General features: G+C 42.0%; 1 protein-coding gene across 2 annotated transcripts in view; it reads left to right on the top strand.

The window, feature by feature from the left end:
* Window positions 1-19338, top strand: part of LOC140903633 (tetraspanin-15-like) — a 295953-nt gene that overhangs the window by 253054 nt on the left and 23561 nt on the right. For both annotated transcript variants that reach the window (XM_073325200.1, XM_073325201.1), the window contains 2 exons: window positions 316-369; window positions 6236-6352. In XM_073325200.1, coding sequence (XP_073181301.1) covers window positions 316-369; window positions 6236-6352 — 171 coding nt within the window. The remainder of the gene's footprint in view (window positions 1-315; window positions 370-6235; window positions 6353-19338) is intronic.

Here is a 19338-nt window from a genome sequence, read left to right on the forward strand (position 1 = left end):
AGCTAAGATGGCTGGATGGGAAAGACCTCACTGCTGCTATGGGAAAAACTCCATGCATATTACTGACTCTCAGGCATCCGTTAGAAAGCTCTGGGAGTATATTGCTTAGTCTGTAGCTTTTGTGTTGTGTTGGAAAAAGTCCCCACTGATGTCAGAGTCAGAGGCTTGTTAACTACTTGTCTTGTGTTTGTGATGAAAAGTCTGAGACACAAGCTCCAGAGACAGTGGGAGCAGCTTGTATATGTCTCAGGATTATTTTTTTTTGCATTTCCTCAAAACTCAGCTCTAAGCCTGAAACAATTTTCCTGTTAATAGGTCCCTGGAGAAGTCATCAACACTCTGTGTGGATACAAGACCCTTGAAAAAGAGGTAACATACACCTTTTATTTGCAATGTATCTCTGAGGGACCTGGGGATGTTTAGTCTACGGAAGAGAAGAATGAGGGGGGATTTGATAGCTGCTTTCAACTACCTGAAAGGGGGTTCCAAAGAGGATGGCTCTAGACTGTTCTCAGTGGTAGCAGATGACAGAACAAGGAGTAATGGTCTCAAGTTGCAGTGGGGGAGATTTAGGTTGGATATTAGGAAAAACTTTTTCACTAGGAGGGTGGTAAAACACTGGAATGCGTTACCTAGGGAGGTGGTGGAATCTCCTTCCTTAGAAGTTTTTAAGGTCAGGCTTGACAAAGCCCTGGCTGGGATGATTTAATTGGCGATCGGTCCTGCTTTGAGCAGGGGATTGGACTAGATGACCTCCTGAGGTCCCTTCCAACCCTGATATTCTATAATTCTGTGATTCTCTGCTTGCTGGCTACTTCTTCATGGGCCATCCATTCTAAAGGCATATGCTACTTTAGGAGCTATATGCAGGACTGGATGATTCAGGCACACTCTCTTACGAGGAGTCTCGGGAAGGAATACTGCTTTGAGGGGTGGTGTTGGGGAGAGTGCGGTATATCTTATTTGTGCTGCAGGGTTATTTGGTCAATGTCCTACTTCATGAATTGTTCATTTTCCTATTGATTGGTCATGTGTCTAATCAACCACTCGGGTGCCTAAAAATGAGAGAGGTGTCTCTCTGGGTTTTCTCATCTGCTATAAATCCAATCCTCTGGTGCATCAGAACCAAGCAAAATTAATAAATGTACCTTCTTTTCTAAGAGCTGATGAGCTGAAGAAGGCTTAATTGGGGGTATTTTCTCTGTATTTTTATAACTAAGCTATTTTTGTGACGGGTTTCATTTTTTTTTTAAAGAAAACTTTTATCAGAGAAGAGCAGTCTGCTTTCCAGCAGTCTGAGCAATGGACAGAAGAAAGTCCTTGTGATGTCTGTTTTTGGGGCAGTGATTGTCTTGCTGTAATGTCTACAACATCTAGCACAGTGGGATCCATGGCCAGGGCTAATAGTCATTACCACAAGACAGACAAATAGTGGATTCTTTTTTCAGCACCTTGCCTTCCGAAGGACATCATGTCGCCACTAAAATGCAGGGCATCCGTCTCTGGAGAGGGGCATGCAGCAGTCCCCACACAATCCCTGTAATTTATTATTCTTGTTACATGCTTAATATTGGGGTCACTCTCAGCAGCTCCAGTAAGATCAGGACCTCATTGTGCCAACTGCTGTCCAAACAAAGAGGAAGATCTGGTCCCTGCCTCAGCCATAGGAGCAGGATTACATTTTTAAACAATGCTGCCAGAGCACGACCCCCACTCTTCTTATAAGCATCATCAGATTTCTAAGGTCTGCACAGAGCGGGAAGACCTTGAGACTTTCAAAGTCTCGTCTATAATGAGTAAATTGAATGGAGTGCAACTTATCAAATTCAGAAAGGCCAAGGGCCAAATTTGAACCTTTACCTTTCAAGGTACTTTCAAAGCAACTTTCAAATCTGATTATCAGACCACTGAGCCATCCTTGCCACATTAGAATGAAATTTGAAACCTTGCCCTGCCACCTAGTTAATTCTATACATAACTATGATGTCTGTTAGTTGGCTATAGGTGAAAGGAAAGATTTCATTACTGTCAAAGGGGAAAACAAACAATAGAGGCTCAAGCGTCAGCTGCCGCTATAAATACAATAAATATGCTGTAAAATGCTCTTTAGTAACTTTGTAATAAAGGTCGTTCACCCAGAACCTTTTCCACCTGCACATTATTCATTTGGGGATAATTAAGTTAAAAAGCTGCTAGGCAAATAGAAAAATAAATCAGAAAGCCAGAATGCTAAGCTCTCCTTTATAAAGGACTGTCTGATGTATCAATTACAACTGGCTTGTCATGCGGATCCTGAGCCCAGAAGCATGATGCCTCCAAAAATAAACATGTCCACTGCAAATGGTAACTTGTGTTTACAGCTTCGAAAGATCATTAAACCTGTCATCTCCTCATCCCCAGCTGATTCTATGTGACAAACATGATAATTAAAAAGGTGAGGAGGGCACGGTGCAGCCTGTCCAACAACAACAACTAAAAGGGGGTAAAGCAAAGTGTATGAATCGTGCATTTTCATGACAGGTTGGTTTGTCCTTTGAAAGGCTTTCAACTCCAAATCTGACAGGAAGGTTGTCTCCTGTCTTACAAAGGCTTGGAAAGACGTGCGGAGTGTCCTCACCTGTCATACTCAACTACTTCATTGAGGGAGCATTTCACTGTCATCCTTTTAATTTCTGAGGAGGATGTCATTTCTGGATTGTGGGGCTGCTTTTCCTCTCCATGGCTGCCCAGAGATTGCTCTCTCTGTGCAATTGCTTTTCTTTTTGTAACCGACCCACAATGTGGGGGGGGAGGGGGCCTGCTCTTACCTCAGATGGTTGACCAACGAGTACTGCTGAGCTTTTCAAGGTGGATAACTTGTTAATTCCACCAGCAAAGGCCTGTGTAACACACCAGGGTGTAGGAGATGCAACCTAGTGGTCAGAGCAGAATCAGAGGTGTGGTTGAGGACAAGCCAATGGTCAGAGCCACAGTCACTTGTTTATTGAGCCCAGCCAAGCTCATTGGGCTGCTAAACGACCATGCCTAGAGCCAGCTGAGTTCCTGACAGCCTGAAGTTGCCCCATCTATAGGAATCTCTTCTCTCATGGTGGCAGATGCTGTTGTGAAACACGTTATTTACACAGTATTGTTATTTATTTGTTTTGCAGTAGTACCTGTCCACCCTTCTCAAGGATCAGGCCCCCTTTTGCTAAAGAACAGAGGGTCCCTGCCCCAAAGAGCTTACAGTCTCTGAGTGCATTTTTAAGTGCATCAGAGACACATCTGTAAAAGCTGCTAATAAAAATAAAGATTTTCCATTTTATAGCACCTTTCCTCCTTCACAACTATTAATTAAAGTGAGGCAGGTTGGTTTTGTGGTTAGATCCCAGGACTGGATGTCGAGAGACCAAGGTTCTGTTCTGTATCTTTCAGACTGTGTGATCTAGGGTTGCCTCAATTTCCACATCTTGTAAAATGGGCACCATACTTCCCTTCCTCACCAGAGTCTGGTCCATGCATCTTTTCTGCCTGATGTGAAATGTTTTGACATCCTCTGATGGCAGGTGCCAGAAGTGCAACAATTTATTATTAAGCATTAAGCCTCATGATACCCCTGTGAGGTAGGTTAATATTCTATACAATTGACAGGTAACAGAGGCTGAGACAGGCTAAGTCATTTTCCCAAGGTCATACAGGGTCTAATCTGAAAGTGCCAGCCGTTGCCAGCCTCCATTGGAGAGGGCTGAGGGTGCTGAGCAGGCCCTCTTCAGAGGTAGGGAACAGAACCAAAGCATTGTTTCCTAGTTATTTGCTCTGACTACTAGACCAACACACACCTGTTGTCATTACCCCAAATTCAGAGCTTGACACACTGTGTGAGTAAACAAAAAGCCTTCAGTCTGTCAAAAGAAAAGGAGGACTTGTGGCACCACACGTCCTCCTTTTCTTTTTGCAGATACAGACTAACACGGCTGCCACTCTGAATTCAGTCTGTCAGGAATTCAGCAATCGGATCATCTCAAAGGCTTAGAAACTCACACTGCTCTGGGTTTTGTTTTTATGTGAAGGAGAGGGAATTATGAAATCTGAAGGCAAATCAAAGACATAACCGATCAAGTGGAAAAGGCAATGGTGGTTTACTGGGAAACCATTTGTGTAGGATGGGATTTGGGCATGCAGTGCATACAGGAGAGAGGGAGAGATGGTGTTTATATTCCTATTAGCATTTTCTCCAAGTAACAGCAACTAGATTGTTTTCTGACACTGAATTCCTGAGTGATCTGATTTGAGAACTTCAGGGAACTGAATATTCATTTCTCTGATTTCCAGAAGAGGCTTTTAAGGTGCTGCATGTAACCCTACGCAGTATGGCTGCCTGTCTTCCTTCCTCTTGTGGCTGGCTCATGTATAGAGGTCTGTACAGCCTTTGAGCTATGAAACTTGTGTTTTACTCAGGCAGTAGAGGTTCATGCTTCTAGATCCAGAGATCAATGCTTGACCTTTCCAGGTATGATATGTTACATGTACATACAGGATTATCTCATTGACTGCAACATTAAGGGCCAAATTGCAGCTGTCTCAATATTAAAGCTAGTGCTTCGTGAGCACAGGGTATGAGTGGAGGACCATTAGCACTGCTTACAGTGCTGTACGCCCCAAGCGGGACAGGACCAGGTGGAAATGGGTACATGGACAGAGCCCCGCCCATAGTACACACCTAACAATGCTGCTAGGAGCACACACTGCAGTTTGTGTGTTTTGGTTTGCTCCGTTTTCCCCAGCTCCTGCCCAGCATAGGTAGGATGCTTCCAGACAGCACCCTGGCACAGCTCTGGCTGGCGTAGTTGTAATGTAGCCCAGAATCTGTTTGGTCTATGTTTATAATATTATAGAAGCATAATGAAAAATTCCAGTTTATAGCCAGGTGCAATAGGAATTTTAAGAAGGTGAAATCTACCATCTGCCTCATGACCTCCCCCTTCTGAATGCTTGTAAATTTCAGTGTGTTGATAACAGTCGCAAGCCAAAGTTCCCCTAATACAGCTCTTAGTCCTCAAGTGGATTCAGTCTCCCATCTTTTCAAAAACTGCAAACGGGGGTATTCGCTGTGCAATCGTTTTGTCTTGTGGATGCACAGGTGCACTCTAAAGACGGTCAACTTATTTCATTTAGGGTGCCTATGCTAATGATTTTTGGCCACTATTAACGTGGGATGGATTTAAACCAGTGACTCAGCAGAAGTGCAAGACTCCATCTCACCGATCATGACACATCTTTCTGAGCTGAAGGAGTCTTTCTTGGGCCAATTCCAAAATCGGATACACCAGATTAGCTGTTGTGGATTTATAGTATACAGGCATAAATGAGACTAGAATTCACCCCTTTTTGTCGTCTAATTTGTGAATGGTCTCTAAGACTCTGGATTCGTTTTTTTCTATCTTGAATATTTTCCAGCTAGTTTCCTCTTAAAATCATACATCATCAAAATGCAGCCTCTGTTCTCTCTATGGGATTAAGAAAAGCAACAGCAGTACCATAAGCCCAATGCAGAAACAGGAGTTAAACACAGCTGCTGACTCAAATGTGTTCCAATACTTTAGATATCATAGGTCATTTTAATAGGCCTCCACTGTAGGCAGGGGAGGTCAATACCCATAATTTACTGCAATGTATTTTGCTGCTACTGCACTGCACAAATTCTATCAAGGCCAGTGAAATTACAGCCACGTAAAAGCAATCCTTCTTTAGCATTTATGGCTGTCCCTTATTTTGTTCCCAGGTTTTAGCAGATAGGTGGGCTCATTTAGGAAAGAGAGAGGTCTGTGCATGGTGACGCACTTCCAGAGATCTCACAGACAATACATCTAGTAACCACAGCCAATCAAAGTGCAGATCAAACTGAGCTGGCTGAAGTTGTTATAGTTTTAGGTAGAAAAGCTTTGGGCTTGAATTTTAAATGCACAAGGAAGGTAAAGGTTAACCATGAGATTTACCCTGATTTCCGTGCATTGTGTAAGAATTGCATCCACTCTTTAAAAAGATGCATTTTTTACATACTTAGTGGTTGCATCCTAGTATAAAAAGCTTTGGAAGTGAATATTTGCAAAGAAACAAGTTACACCTGGGTGTAACATATACCTTGGAATCTAATCACTGGCAACCCGGATCACTTCAAAGGCACAAAGAGCAGTCAGGCTCCCAACTCCCATTGGTTTTCAAAGTATCTTACTCCCTGGTTTTGTTCTGCTTGCAGCGACTGCAACTGGTTGACATTATCCATGTGCGAGGCTGTATCCATGCAGTTGGCCTGTGGTTTAAAGACAACTTTGAAGTCACTTTTGGGATAGTTTGTTCCTTGCTGCTTCCACAGGTACGTGAGAACTCTTTGTCATTCACTATCATCATCCTAAGGGACTTGCCCTTTTCCAGTCATTACTTGCAGGGTTATGTAAAAGGGGGGAAATCTACTTTATTTTCACCTCCAGCTTTGTGTGTCAGCTGGAAAATGGTCCTCTGCTTCCTCTGACGAGGACATAGGGAAGGATGGTTGTTACCTGCTGTACTGATCTGCTAAAATTAGATGGGCTATCACACTTCTTCAGCTAAGTGCCATGTAGTGTAGGGAACACCTTGGGGGTGAAAGGACACGGGAAAGCTCCTCTTGTTTTCCTTTCCAAAAATTTAACAGCAGTACGCATCCTTAAGTTAGCTAGCTAGGCATTAAGCACTTTTGGGCTTCTGGATTCTTGGCAGGTAAAGTCTGCAAGTAATGTATTGAACTGTTTTGTGTTCACTCCTGTAGGAGAACAGACATTGCTGTATCCTTTATAAACTGTTGGAATGAAATTAGGTACTTTGTCCTTAAGGCAAGCCACTGCTTCAGTGCGCTTCCAGGAGTAAAACCATATGACACGCATGAGAGAGGACCACCATCTTCTGGAGCATAACTGTAACCCTGGGCTCCTCTGCTATATTGTCCCAACAAGTATTAACTCTCGGCTTTGATTTTGCAAAACCAGAGGTGGTTTGGATTCAGGTCCCATCTCATGTGATTCCCACAAAACTGGTTCTGCTCCACCTCTGATTTTTGTTTACAGAGAATTCTTTGAATGTGAACATCAAGATATACATTGACACAATAGGGGAACTTTCCCTGTTCCAGAGGGAGTGCACAGTATTGAAAAATCATCAGTTAGTTCTTAAGCAGAAACCTCTTTCTGCAAGACCAGGGTGTTCATAGAAACTGTGGGAGCTGAACATACAGCCTCTTCTTTTACTTAGCCATGAGCACACACTGTTGCCAGTAGCAATGCACTTTGTCAGCACCGACGGTTTTTACTGCACCCTGTAGTTCAGAGGAATAAGTCACTGTAAGTCAGGTACACTATTCTAATTACATTGGTATGTTGCTAGAAAACTTTCTTGAGCATACTCTTGTGTCACAAGTCGCATCCCTCACCAATTAACCTGTGATGGCCTAAAATATTGGATATGTGGTAATTTTTTTCTATTTTTATTTGCTCCTAAAGAAAGGTTGTGGAATGCATTGGTGCATACAGTTTATCTGTGCCTGCTACAAAATATTCTCTAACTGTGCAGATATGCGATCCATTCAGTCTTTCATGGTGAAAGGAATCTGGATTCTGAATAGTATGAATCTGAAGCATTTATGGCCAGTTTGGGGGCTTGCTTTCTAAACTGATTGGTTTTGGGTTGCTTTCTCAGCTGACTGCATATTTAATGGACCCATTTAATTTTGACATAAGGTGCTTGGAACTGCTACCAAAAGAACCCAAGCTGGAGACATATAACAATACACTAGAGGCTAACACAGAGGGAGGCCGGATTGCGACTTGATATTTAGCATTAATTAGTCCTGCCACGAGTGCAGGGGACTGGACTAGATTACTTCTCAAGGTCCCTTCCAGTTCTATGATTCTGTGATTCTATATACCGTTGTTGTTTATCCTACCTCAGCAGCCCTAAGAAAGAAGTGATGCTTACACACGGAGAGGATATAGGTTGTTTACCTAAACACCTATTCGGAGCATTGTATATTTCAGGATGTGCTTTACCGTATTAATCGCTTTAAATTACTGCAAAGATTTTATTTTAACGCAGCACGGAAATTTTATTATTGATAAGATAATAATATATAAAACCGAAGCTTTCATTGGAGCATATGTTACTGCAGCAAGGCTCTTCTACATTTGTTTTTGCAACACTTGTCAAACAGAAGATAAATATTGAACAACCAAAATAAGGATTAAGCATAAATTGGCTAGGGAGTGAGTACGTTCTGCGTTACAGACTTTCGATAGGATGAGCAATTCTTATAAATTTCCTGGCCTAAGTAGGGTGACCAGATAGCAAGTGTGAAAAATCGGATCGGGGTTGGGTAATAGGCGACTATATAAGACAAAGGCCCGAATAACATAGAATCATAGAAGATCAGGGTTGGAAGGGACCTCAGGAGGTCATCTAGTCCAACCACCTGCTCAAAGCAGGAGGGGAGGGATAGCTCAGTGGTGGGGGGAGGGATAGCTCAGTGGTTTGAGCATTAGCCTGCTAAACCCAGAGTTGTGAGTTCAATTCCTGAGGGGGCCATTTGGGGCAAAAATTGGGGATTGGTCCTGATTTAAGCAGGGGGTTGGACTAGATGACCTCCTGAGGTCCCTTCCAACCCTGATATTCTATGATTCAATCCCCAATTTTTGCCCCAGATCCCTAAATGGCCCCCTCAAGAGGCCAATGCTCAAACCACTGAGCTATTCCTCCCCCTCAGGGCTGTTTCTATAAATTTGGGACATCTGGTCACCCTGGACCTAAGTTTCTGGGATACATTGTTATGCACTGTTAAATAGGTGAATCTCTCTGTTACTTCCTACTTACCACACATGGGTGTTGTGATTAGAGCTGGTCTGGAACTTTTCATTGATACGTTTTTTGTCCAAAAAAAGAGGTTGATTCATTAAAACTGAAAGTTTTTGCTGGAAAGGGTCAGTTTTGACAAATTTCTCGATTCCTCAAATAAATTTTGAAAAAAAGTTTTGAAATTGCCAGAACATCGTGGTTTGACATTTTCAAAATGAAAAAAGTTGGTTTTCCAGTTTGAAATGACTTTTTGTTTTGAAACCTAAGCTAACGATAATAAAAAACAAACCAAAAACTTTTAAATTAAAACCATAGTTGAATTCTAAATGTCACATTTAGAAATTATAAACACAAAATGATTTGATATTCTGAACTGATCTTTTGGTTTCTCCGTGTGTGAACATTTTCAAAATTTTTGACTTTTTGTCCCAATTCAGGATGGGAAAAAATTTCAAAAATCTTCTTGGGGTGGCAAAACGGTTTCCCATCCAACTCTAGTTGTGATCGTTACTAGGCAATTGTATGGTGTTTTGGATGACTAGCACCATCAAAGGGTAAAGTATTCTTGCTATGTTACTGTTAGAAAATTTAAAAATGTGATTAAAGTTCAGTAGATATGAAAATGCAACTTAATAAAAGAACCTCCTTCCTTCTGCACCTCAGTAGTCTAAGAGCATGTTACACAAGCCGTCTGTTGCACTGCAATTAACTCACGAACACGATGATCTTGACTGAGGAGGACAGAATGAATGAACAAAGACAATAAGAAATAGAGCAATGCCTGATAAGTTTCTAACACTTCTTAACATGCTTTTGAGCAGGCTAGCTGGCTCCTTCTGACATAGTGAAATTCTATCAAAACAAAGAACAAATTCTTCCCCCTTCTAGCAAAAGGGAGCTGGAAAGGGAGTCAAAGTGTCCAATGGCTAGAGCACAGGACTCGGAGTCCTCTGACACTGACCAACTGGGTGACCTTGAGCAAGCCACCTTATGCCTTAATTTCCCATTTGTAAAATGGGGGATAATGATCCCTAATCACTTTTCTCAATCCTTAAGTTAGAGATAATGTCTGCCCTCTTCTGTAAAGCCCTTTGAGCTCTTCTGTTCAGAGGCACCATATAAATGCAATGTATTAAACCTCATGAAAGCATACCTTGTTGTGAAATTTCTGCCTCGCTTCTGGGAGTATTGCAAAAATATTCATTCTTGTAGTATTTTGGTGCCTCCTGATGAACCCAGCAAGTGCAAAGACCCAAGGGAAGGATAAGAAATCAGCTGAAAGGTTTGACTTGAATTTTTCCTGAAGGTTCAGATTGGTTTGTCATTATTATCAATGCATCCAAATTCATGCATATGGACTTTGAACCCCTGCCTGTGGTTTTTTTTCCTAATATATTATTAGCATATTCGCTTTATATAATTAAATTCATAGTACCAAGTGTACCTTATATTTTGCCATTTCACGTTTCACTCTGTTGAACATATGGCATTTAGACTCAATAGCCCTGGCACTATAATATTTCCTGTTTCTTTGACAATCTGAGCAGCTTCTAGTTCTCAAACAATTTGTCAGAGTCCTTCCACCTTCCCTATTTTGCTAAATATTCTGCCATCGCCTTTATGGTTGGCAGTTTAATCACTTGTAAAATTTCTTTCCCAAGAGCCAGTATCTGTAGAGCACTTCCCACTAGACAATGGAAAAGATTAATATTTCCAAATTAATTACTTGTCCTTGACTTTCTCTTCTGTCCTCTTTAAACATTCTTTAATCCCCATAGCTACCTGACATAATGGGATTTCCTGCTGGATATAGATAAATGAAGTGTCTTTATTATTCACTCTTCAATTTCTATTTCACTGGAGGCTTTTAATAGCTATGAAGTAATAATAAATATTAGGACTATTGATTAATCATAGAATCATAGAAGATTAGGGTTGGAAGAGACCTTGGGAGGTCATCTAGTCCAACCCCCTGCTCAAAGCAGGACCAAACTCGTGGTGAACCGGGGAAGTCCCGGATGACTGGAAAAAGGCTAATGTAGTGCCAATCTTTAAAAAAGGGAAGAAGGAGGATCCTGGGAACTACAGGCCAGTCAGCCTCACTTCAGTCCCTGGAAAAATCATGGAGCAGGTCCTCAAAGAATCAATCCTGAAGCACTTGCATGAGAGGAAAGTGATCAGGAACAGCCAGCATGGATTCACCAAGGGAAGGTCATGCCTGACTAATCTAATCGCCTTTTATGATGAGATTACTGGTTCTGTGGATGAAGGGAAAGCAGTGGATGTATTGTTTCTTGACTTTAGCAAAGCTTTTGACACGGTCTCCCACAGTATTCTTGTCAGCAAGTTAAGGAAGTATGGGCTGGATGAATGCACTACAAGGTGGGTAGAAAGCTGGCTAGATTGTCGGGCTCAACGGGTAGTGATCAATGGCTCCATATCTAGTTGGCAGCCGGTATCAAGTGGAGTACCCCAAGGGTCGGTCCTGGGGCCGGTTTTGTTCAATATCTTCATAAATGATCTGGAGGATGGTGTGGATTGCACTCTCAGCAAATTTGCGGATGATACTAAACTGGGAGGAGTGGTAGATACCCTGGAGGGGAGGGATAGGATACAGAAAGACCTAGACAAATTGGAGGATTGGGCCAAAAGAAATCTGATGAGGTTCAATAAGGATAAGTGCAGGGTCCTGCACTTAGGACGGAAGAACCCAATGCACAGCTACAGACTAGGGACCGAATGGCTAGGCAGCAGTTCTGCGGAAAAGGACCTAGGGGTGACAGTGGATGAGAAGCTGGATATGAGTCAGCAGTGTGCCCTTGTTGCCAAGAAGGCCAATGGCATTTTGGGATGTATAAGTAGGGGCATAGCGAGCAGATCGAGGGACGTGATCATTCCCCTCTATTTGACATTGGTGAGGCCTCATCTGGAGTACTGTGTCCAGTTTTGGGCCCCACACTTCAAGAAGGATGTGGATAAATTGGAGAGAGTCCAGCGAAGGGCAACAAAAATGATTAGGGGTCTGGAACACATGAGTTATGAGGAGAGGCTGAGGGAGCTGGGATTGTTTAGCCTGCAGAAGAGAAGAATGAGGAGGGATTTGATAGCTGCTTTCAACTACCTGAAAGGGGGTTCCAAAGAGGATGGCTCTAGGCTGTTCTCAATGGTAGCAGGTGACAGAACGAGGAGTAATGGTCTCAAGTTGCAGTGGGGGAGGTTTAGATTGGATATTAGGAAAAACTTTTTCACTAAGAGGGTGGTGAAACACTGGAATGCGTTACCTAGGGAGGTGGTAGAATCTCCTTCCTTAGAGGTTTTTAAGGTCAGGCTTGACAAAGCCCTGGCTGGGATGATTTAACTGGGAATTGGTCCTGCTTTGAGCAGGGGGTTGGACTAGATGACCTCCTGAGGTCCCTTCCAACCCTGATATTCTATGATTCTATGATTCAATCTCCAACTAAATCATCCCAGCCAGGGCTTTGTCAAGCCAGGCCTTAAAAACCTCTAAGGATGGAGATTCCATCACCTCCCTAGGTAACCCATCCCAGTGCTTCACCACCCTCCTAATGAAATTGTGTTTCTTAACATCCAACCTAGACCTCCCCCACTGCAACTTGAGACCATTGCTCCTTGTTTTGTCGTCTGCCACCACTGAGAACAGCTGAGCTCCATCCTCTTTAGAACCCCACTTCAGGTAGTTGAAGGCTGCTATCAAATCCCCCCTCACTCTTCTCTTCTGCAGACTCAGTAACCCCAGTTCCCTCAGCCTCTCCTCATGAATCATGTGCTCCAGGCCCCTGATCATTTTCATTACCCTCCGCTGGACGCTTTCCAATTTGTCCACATCCCTTCTGTAGTGGGGGGACCAAAACTGGACGCAGTACTCCAGATGAGGCCTCACCAGTGCTGAGCAGAGGGGAATAATCACATCCCTCGATCTGCTGGCAATGCTCCTACTAATACAGCCCAATATGCCATTGGCCTTCTTGGCAACAAGGGCACACTGCTGACTCATATCCAGCTTCTTGTCCACTGTAATCCCCAGGTCCTTGTTAACTCATGCGATTAACTCAAAAAAATTAATCACGATTAAAAAAATTAATCGCGATTAGTTGCACTGTTAAACAATAGAATACCAATTGAAATTTATTAAATATTATTGGATGTTTTTCTACGTTTTCAAATATATTGATTTCTATTACAACACAGAATACAAAGTGTACAGTGCTCACTTTATATTATTTTTATTCCAAATATTTGCACTGTAAAAATGATAAAAGAAATAGTATTTTTCAGTTCACCTCATTCAAGTACTGTAGTACAATCTCTTTATCGTGAAAGTGTAACTTACAAATGTAGGGGTTTTTTTGTTACATAACTGCACTCAAAAACAAAACAGTGTAAAACTTTAGAGCCTACAAGTCCACTCAGTCCTACTTCTTGTTCAGCCAATCGCTAAGACAAACAAGTTTGTTTACATTTATGGGATATATTGCTGCCTGGTTCGTATTTACACTGTCACCTGAAATTGTGAACAGGCATTCACATGGCACTTTTGTAGCCAGCGTTGCAAGGTATTTATGTGCCAAATATGCTAAATATTCCTGTGCCCCTTCATGCTTCGGCCATCATTCCAGAGGACATGCTTCCATGCTGATGATGCTCGATTTAAAAAAAAAAAAAAAACAATTAAATTTGTGACTGAACTGCTTGGGGGAGACTTGTATGTCTCCTGTTCTGTTTTACCCACATTCTGCCATACATTTCATGTTTATAGCGGTCTCAGATGATGACCCAGCACATGTTCGTTTTAAGAACACTTTCACAGCAGATTTTACAAAACGCAAAGAAGGTACCAATGTGCAATTTCTCAAAATAGCTACAGCACTCGACCCAAGGTTTAAGAATCTGAAGTGCCATCCAAAATCTGAGAGGGGCGAGATGTGGAGGATACTTACAGATGTTTTAAAAGAGCAATACTCAGATGCGGAAACTATAGAACCCAAACCACCAAAAAAATCAACTTTCTGTTGGTAGCATCTGACTCAAATAATGAAAATGAACACGCGTCTGTTTGTTCTGCTTTGGATCATTATCGAGCAGAATCCATCATCAGCATGGACATATGTTCTCTGGAATGGTGGTTGAAGCATGAAGGGACAAATGAATCTTTAGCGCATCTGGCACGTAAATATCTTGCAATGCCGGCTATAACAGTGCCATCAGAACACCTGTTCTCACTTTCAGGTGACATGTAAACAAGAAGCCGGCAGTATTATCTCCTGCAAATATAAACACATTTGTTTGTCTGAGCAATTGGCTGAAGTAGGACTGAGTGGACTTGTAGGCTGTAAAGTTTTACATTGTTTTATTTTTTAATGCAATTATTTTTTGTACATAATTCTACATCTGTAAGTTCAACTTTCATGATAAAGAGATTGCACTATGGTATTTGTATTAGGTGAATTGAAAAATGCTATTTCTTTTGTTTTTGCAGTGCAAATATTTGTAATCAAAATAAATATTAAGTTAGCACTGTACACTTTGTATTCTGTGTTGAAATTGAAATCAATATTTTTGAAAATGTAGAAAACATCCAAAAATATTTAAATAAATGGCATTCTATCATTATTTAACAACACGATTAATCATGATTAATTTTTTTAATCGCTTGACAGCCCTATTAAATATATTATCTCATATGCTATTTCTGACTTGTGTGCGTTAACTGTATAACTCAATTAGGCGCTTCTTTTTTGAGTCACTGGTAAAGAAAAATTAATAGAAGCTGATCCCTGGCAGTCAGGGCCCCTTCAGATGTCTCAAGTTGGGCTACTAAAATCACTACGCACTTTTGAAAGCCTTGGCTATTGTACATAACCAACATATTGTTTCTAATTCTATCACAGTGGGAGTGAAGACTTGCTAAGTAGTTAAACTGCCACTTGGTCTATGTACTTTTTGAATTGTGTTCACTAACTTCACTTCCTTTGTCTTATCATAAATTCCTCCATTCATTCTAAGAAATTGTCCAGTTCTGTGGTGACACCACTTTGGAAGTGTGCTCTGAGGGTTAGACTATGGGACTGGGCTCCTGTGTTGTATTCTCAGCTCTACCAATTCAGTGTGATGGTGGGCAGGTCACAATCTCTTTGTGCTTCAGTTTCCTAATCTGCAAAATGGGGAAACTATCCATAATAGCAGCAAAGATCTCAAAGCATCGTAGACCTATTCATCCTCACACATTCATGGCAAACTGAGACCCAGAGAGGCAGATTGGTCTGGTGAAGATCTTTCAGGGAGTCAGTGACAGAACTTGGAACAGAATCAAAGTGTCCTGTGTCCTAGTTGTGATTTAGCCACAGCACCATCTTTCCTGAAATCCTGGGTCCTTATCAGGACTGAGGTTTGCCTATCAGTCACTGCTGGTAGCCCTAAGACTACTTGTAAGGAAACAAAACTCAAGGGCTTGCTCATGTTTCCATGATACTCATTCAAAGGGTGAATTTCACCCCCATGCAGAGGGCCAGCATGAAGCCTACGCTCTCAAATGAGGATTTAAATAGCCCTCATGCTGACTTCCTGCACAGGTGTTAATTTCTACCCCGACTGAAAAGTTTATATTCCAATTGTCCAGTGAAATACCTGCCACTAGTGGCAGAATAAGAAATTTCCTTGTGGGTATATTCCTTTAAGCAATTATTGTTCCCAGTCCTAGAGTTTCCATTGTACTGGGGACAAGGGGTATTAGAAATTTTGCTAATAGTTGGTTTTCTATGGGTATCTTTATAAAGCAGTTAAACAATACAGTGTTTGTGTTTGCAAAGCATGTATTTGTTTTGAGTGGTGTATTTGATTGCAGTTGTATGTGTGTGTGCTCATGCACACACAGACAACCAGAACACAGTATTGGAAGCTATATAACACCCCTTTAGCCCAGCCCCTCCATGATCCAGTTCAGGAGAGAGGTTCTTAGTACATTTGATGCATATCTTATCTTGTAAGACGCATGATGGCTTGGGTTGTTTTTAAGCAAATCACCCAGCAATTGAAGGGACTCAGAAACAGCTAGAAAATAATCCTCCACTGCAGTTAGAAACAAGGTAGTTGACGATAGAAAAGAGTGATTGGTTTGAGTTGTTCCTCTGCAAATATAGCGATTGGTTTGAGTCGTTCCTCTGGTACAGGATGTGTCAAAGTGAAACTAATATGCCATTGGATCGAGGCCAAGAAGCAGTAGCTTATACTTCTGTTGGATCATAGGAACAACGTCAAGACAAAAGACTCATTAAACTTCCAGGCTTTCGTCCGCTGAAGTTTTGTCTTTTTAAAATCTCTTTTATATTCAAAAGTATCTGAAAAATGCTATTCTTTGCTCCCTGCTTTGCCTGGTTTTCTTTATGAGGGAAAGACAAAAATGGCGAATCCTTTTGGTTCGATGAAGCTCCAGCCTATTACATGTGCTAGACAATCAGAGGTAAATCAACAGCATCACAGCCCCAACCAAAAAGGTCATTTGTTCCTACAACTCTCATTAAAAAGTTATTACAGGGTAAATAGCAGTGCCCCATTATACTGTCTTTATACAGTATACTGTATAACTGTCTTTATTGCAATGCCTGCTTTATACAGTAATATAAAAACACTGGGCTTGGTGCATTCTCTAGGGCTGTAATGCTGCTGTAATTCAGCATAATACTTCAACAATCTCTGCCTCTGTGTCCCTCTTTCTCTCCTCACTCTTGTACTCTGGAAATGGACTACAGAGGAGTCCAAGCTGCAAAATTCTGATCTGGAACTGAGTTTGAGGGTCTCTGAGGCTATTTCTTAAACATGCTCTCTCTTTCCTGTTCCTTAGCTTCAGCCTGGCTTGTCCCTGCTCCTGTTTAGAGCAGAGCAGCAAAGTCAAACAGACAATATCACTGTAGTGTGGGCAGCCCTTTGGAAATGGGGGAGCATACCATTTTCTCTGCTCGTGTTGTTTGCACACAGAGCAAAGCACGTAGTGCCTGTGTGCTGAGCTAGGGCAGACTGTGAAAAGGCCCATTCTCCTGACAAAACCAGCATTCAAACATTCTGAATAAGACGCCCCTTGCACGTAGCAGTAGTGTCAGTCCCAAGCATGCAAAAAACATGAGCTGGGCCACCAGAATCATGAGACTGGCTTAAAATCACGAGATTTGAAAAAAAAAATTGGGGGGGGTCGTGTTATTTGTGTCCTAATTATTGATCTTTTCGTGTTTGCATTTTTGAGCTTTTCTCCACAAGTATGAAAACTAGAAACGTTAAATGTAATCTGTTTTGGTTTTTTTTTAATGTAATAACGTGACTCCATAGGCTAGGGCTTTAAGAGAAATACCACCTATCATGTCTGTAAAATCTTGACACTTGACAGCAATGATTCAGGTTTTATGTGATAAATATACTTCTTCCTCAGTTGTCCATAGAGTCTACCAGGAAGAACAGGCTAGACAAACCCAGAGGGGGGAATAAAAACAAATATTAAAAAATCTTGTTCAAGGAGTATTGAGAAAAGATCTTTTATTTCAGGCATTCTTCATTCATGATGAAGAAGCAGAAGTGCACAAAACACAATTATTTTTTCCGCCTTTGCAGAATACCTTTAAGTATTTCTTTTTCCCCTGTGCTCCCTTCCCTAGTAATGTTTGTGCCTCTCTGCCATTAATCTCAACCAAGCTGCAGTCTGAGGCCAAACAGCCATGCATCTCATAGCACTTTGAAAAGGATATTGTAATTTAGTTGCTGGCAGTCAGCAGTGAATTCACACTGCAGCCTTGTACTTGTGTTTAATTATGGCGCAAACCTGTATCTCGCAACAGGTGCAATGGAGCATATCAATTTTATTCTTGCATATGAAATGTATTCTTGCTATACTATCTTCCCAGACCGGTGAGGCAGGAGCATCTGTCCAGAGGAAGATTATACCATGGAGTTAACGACTGGTTTAAAATCTCACTTCACTCATCCCCATTTGGACACCCCTGTGTTTTCTCTGCAACAGTAAAACCTTGACTGCTGCTTTCATAGTTGTCTTTATGCTGACCCCAAAAGGAGGACTAATATAACCAGCTGTTGTGGACACAACAAGTGCCTTCTAATTACAGGCTATATTTCTGCAGTACTGGGTAGCTCTCTCTGCCTCCTCTTTACTGCGGCTTCCAAAGGGAAATCAACACCCGTCAAAACAATCTGAGATTCTTCTATGGCCTGTTTGTTTGTTTCTTAATTTAAAAGAAAATACCCACATTGTGGTTTAGGTGAGTCTGTCAGCAAACATATGGGTTTCTTTGGGGTTACAGTCCAAAATATAAAGCTAGACTGCAGCTGAGAGAGAGATCCAGGCGCTTGTGTCTCTGCTCTGTATGGGAGACACTTGGGTTTAGTTTCTTTCTGCCCTGGTGTGTGAGAGATCCCGATCACAACCCTCTCTGGGTTCTGTGGAGCTCTGCACCTTCTTTTGCAGCATCTGCTGCTGCCACTGGATAGTAGCCTGAAGGCTTGTCTACACTGGAGCTTTCCCCAGGATAGCCATGCCAGCAGAGCCCCCTAGTGGGAGATGTTCTCCTACATCACCTTGCTGACTGACATTAGCGAAGGGATGGAAGCACTCTTTCGTTGGCGGGGTGGAGTGGGGTGTTTTTTTCACACTCCTAACTGGTTTAGCTATGCCAGCAAAACTTTGCAGCATAGACCAGATGCAACTAAGCAGACCACTGGTCTGATCCGGTCTGACATTTCCTTTGTTCCTGTGTGTTTCTTTTCTTTCACACGTGCAATAGTAAAGCTGAATATCTGAGTTGTTTGGTACTAGAACATTGTATCCTAAGGCTGTGATGGCTTCACTGTCCTTAAATACTTGTGTTGCAGGGCACCAAATACAAATCTAGGGGACTTATCCTGCACTGTGCAGGAACTGTTTGGGGTTGGAAGGCATGCCCGGCAGTGAAACTTCTGCATGGCAACCTTTACATTGGAGAGGTGAAAAGGCCAGTGTAATGGACTGTATAATTTTTCCTTTCCTGCGCACTGTAATTCACCCTTCTCTCTCTTTCCTATTACTTTCTGTCTGGGGATCTCAGTGCACTTTACAGACCTTGAAGAACCAAACCTCACAACCCACTTGTGCAGGTAGGTATTATCCCTATTTTACAGATGGAGAAATTAGGTTCCAAAGGGGTTAAGTAATTTGCCCAAGTCCTGTGCAGTAGCCACAAAACCATCCTTCCCTAAGAACATAAGAACGGCCATACTGGGTGAGACCATAAGTTCATCTAGCCCAGTATCCTGTCTTCCAACAGTGGCCAATGCCAGAAGCTTTAGGGGCAATGAACAGAACAGGTAATCATCAAGTGATCCATATCATCAAGTGAGCCTGTCACCCATTCCCAGCTTCTGGCAAATAGAGGCTAGGGACACCATCCCTGCCCATCCTGGCTAATAGCCATTGATGGACCTAACCTC

Source organism: Lepidochelys kempii, chromosome 26, assembly GCF_965140265.1.
Source record: "Lepidochelys kempii isolate rLepKem1 chromosome 26, rLepKem1.hap2, whole genome shotgun sequence".
NCBI lineage: Eukaryota > Metazoa > Chordata > Testudines > Cheloniidae > Lepidochelys > Lepidochelys kempii.